Below are 1,226 nucleotides of genomic sequence, written 5' to 3'. Positions count from 1 at the left end.
AGGTGAAAGTTACAGGTGTCATTCAAAGACATAGTGTTGGGGCGCCTCCTTCTTAGGCGATGCTGGGTAAACGGAGCTTCCCTGAAAGAACATACAGGGTCTTTTCGCCTCTCAGCAAGGTGTTATTTGGGTAGAAGGAAAGCAATGGAAATGGGGAAGGGAGCCAGTGGATCAGGACTCGGGGTTCATCCTTTTATCTAAAAGAATCTTCTACTCCGCTGCTCGGCTGGGAATGTGGCTTCTACCAGAGAGGCTTCAGTTGGCCTGGATCTTCCCGGGGATGCTCAGCGCATCGCGGCCCCGGCCCAGCAGCAGGCACTCCAACCGCTTGCAGTGCTCCCGGAGCTGCTTCTCGCGTGGCAGCAGGAAAGTGAGGACCTTGTTCCGCACGATACCGCGGTCCTCCTCCTCCCGCAGCCGCTGCTTCACTCGGGCTGCCTGCTCCTCCTGCTGCACCAGGGCCCCGTTCATCTCGCAGAAAGCATCTTCCAGGGAATGGATGGCCCTCAGCGCCTCCTCCTTGAAGTCCTCCAGCTCCCGTTGCACCCCGGCCACCTTTTGCTGCAAGATCTCCAGGTCGGCTGGCGGCAGGAGGCAGGAGGGCCACGACTGGGGGAGTGAGAAGTCTCCAGACTGGAGGCCGCTCTCTACCATCTTCTTCCCCTGTAACGTGTTCACCTTCATGAGAATGGACCCGGCCTCATAGAGGGGTTCCATAGTGTCGCCTCTGTTTGGACAAAGAGAGGGAGCTCGGGACCAGCCAGGTCAGTGAATTTTTGGGGGGGCTAGAGACACAGTCCTTTGGAGTGGAGAAACCCCACGTATTGTGACATCAGGGCCCCTGCGGCCAATCAGGAGGAAAAGCACAATCCACTCATTTGCATACTGCGGCCTCCTGGCTAGCTTTTCCTGGGCTTTGTCTGCTCATCTGCCCAAGAAGTATTCCGTTGTGCCCCCTGAGATGCGGAGTCCCATCAGTTCATCGCCCTTCCAGAACCTGAGCTCAACCTTCCCTTGTCCTGAGGGACACACCAAAGTGAACTGGCCAGAGCAGCCAGGCCAGCTGGTGTCCCACAGAACAAGGGGCCTGGATGGTCTCAGGAGGGTCTCTGGGCTTTAGTACCTCACCAGTGAAGCAAGGACATTGTAAGAGATGATGTCTAATCTCACTTCTAGCTCTAAAATGCTGAAACAAATTTTAAAATTAAAAAATAAAACCTAATCTC

At 55.4% G+C, this 1,226-nt stretch overlaps 1 protein-coding gene across 1 annotated transcript; it reads right to left on the bottom strand.

Moving 5' to 3' along the window:
* Positions 1–255: 255 nt before the first annotated feature.
* CCDC182 (coiled-coil domain containing 182) lies at positions 256–717 on the bottom strand. Its single transcript, XM_057714159.1, has one exon. It carries the CDS (start codon positions 715–717, stop codon positions 256–258), a length of 462 nt encoding a protein of 153 aa, XP_057570142.1.
* Positions 718–1,226: the final 509 nt, after the last annotated feature.

The sequence above is a fragment of the Hippopotamus amphibius genome, chromosome 17 (genome assembly GCF_030028045.1).
Source record: "Hippopotamus amphibius kiboko isolate mHipAmp2 chromosome 17, mHipAmp2.hap2, whole genome shotgun sequence".
Taxonomy (NCBI): domain Eukaryota; kingdom Metazoa; phylum Chordata; class Mammalia; order Artiodactyla; family Hippopotamidae; genus Hippopotamus; species Hippopotamus amphibius.
Note: the sequence above shows the minus strand (reverse complement) of the source record. Positions and strands in the feature narration are given on the sequence as shown.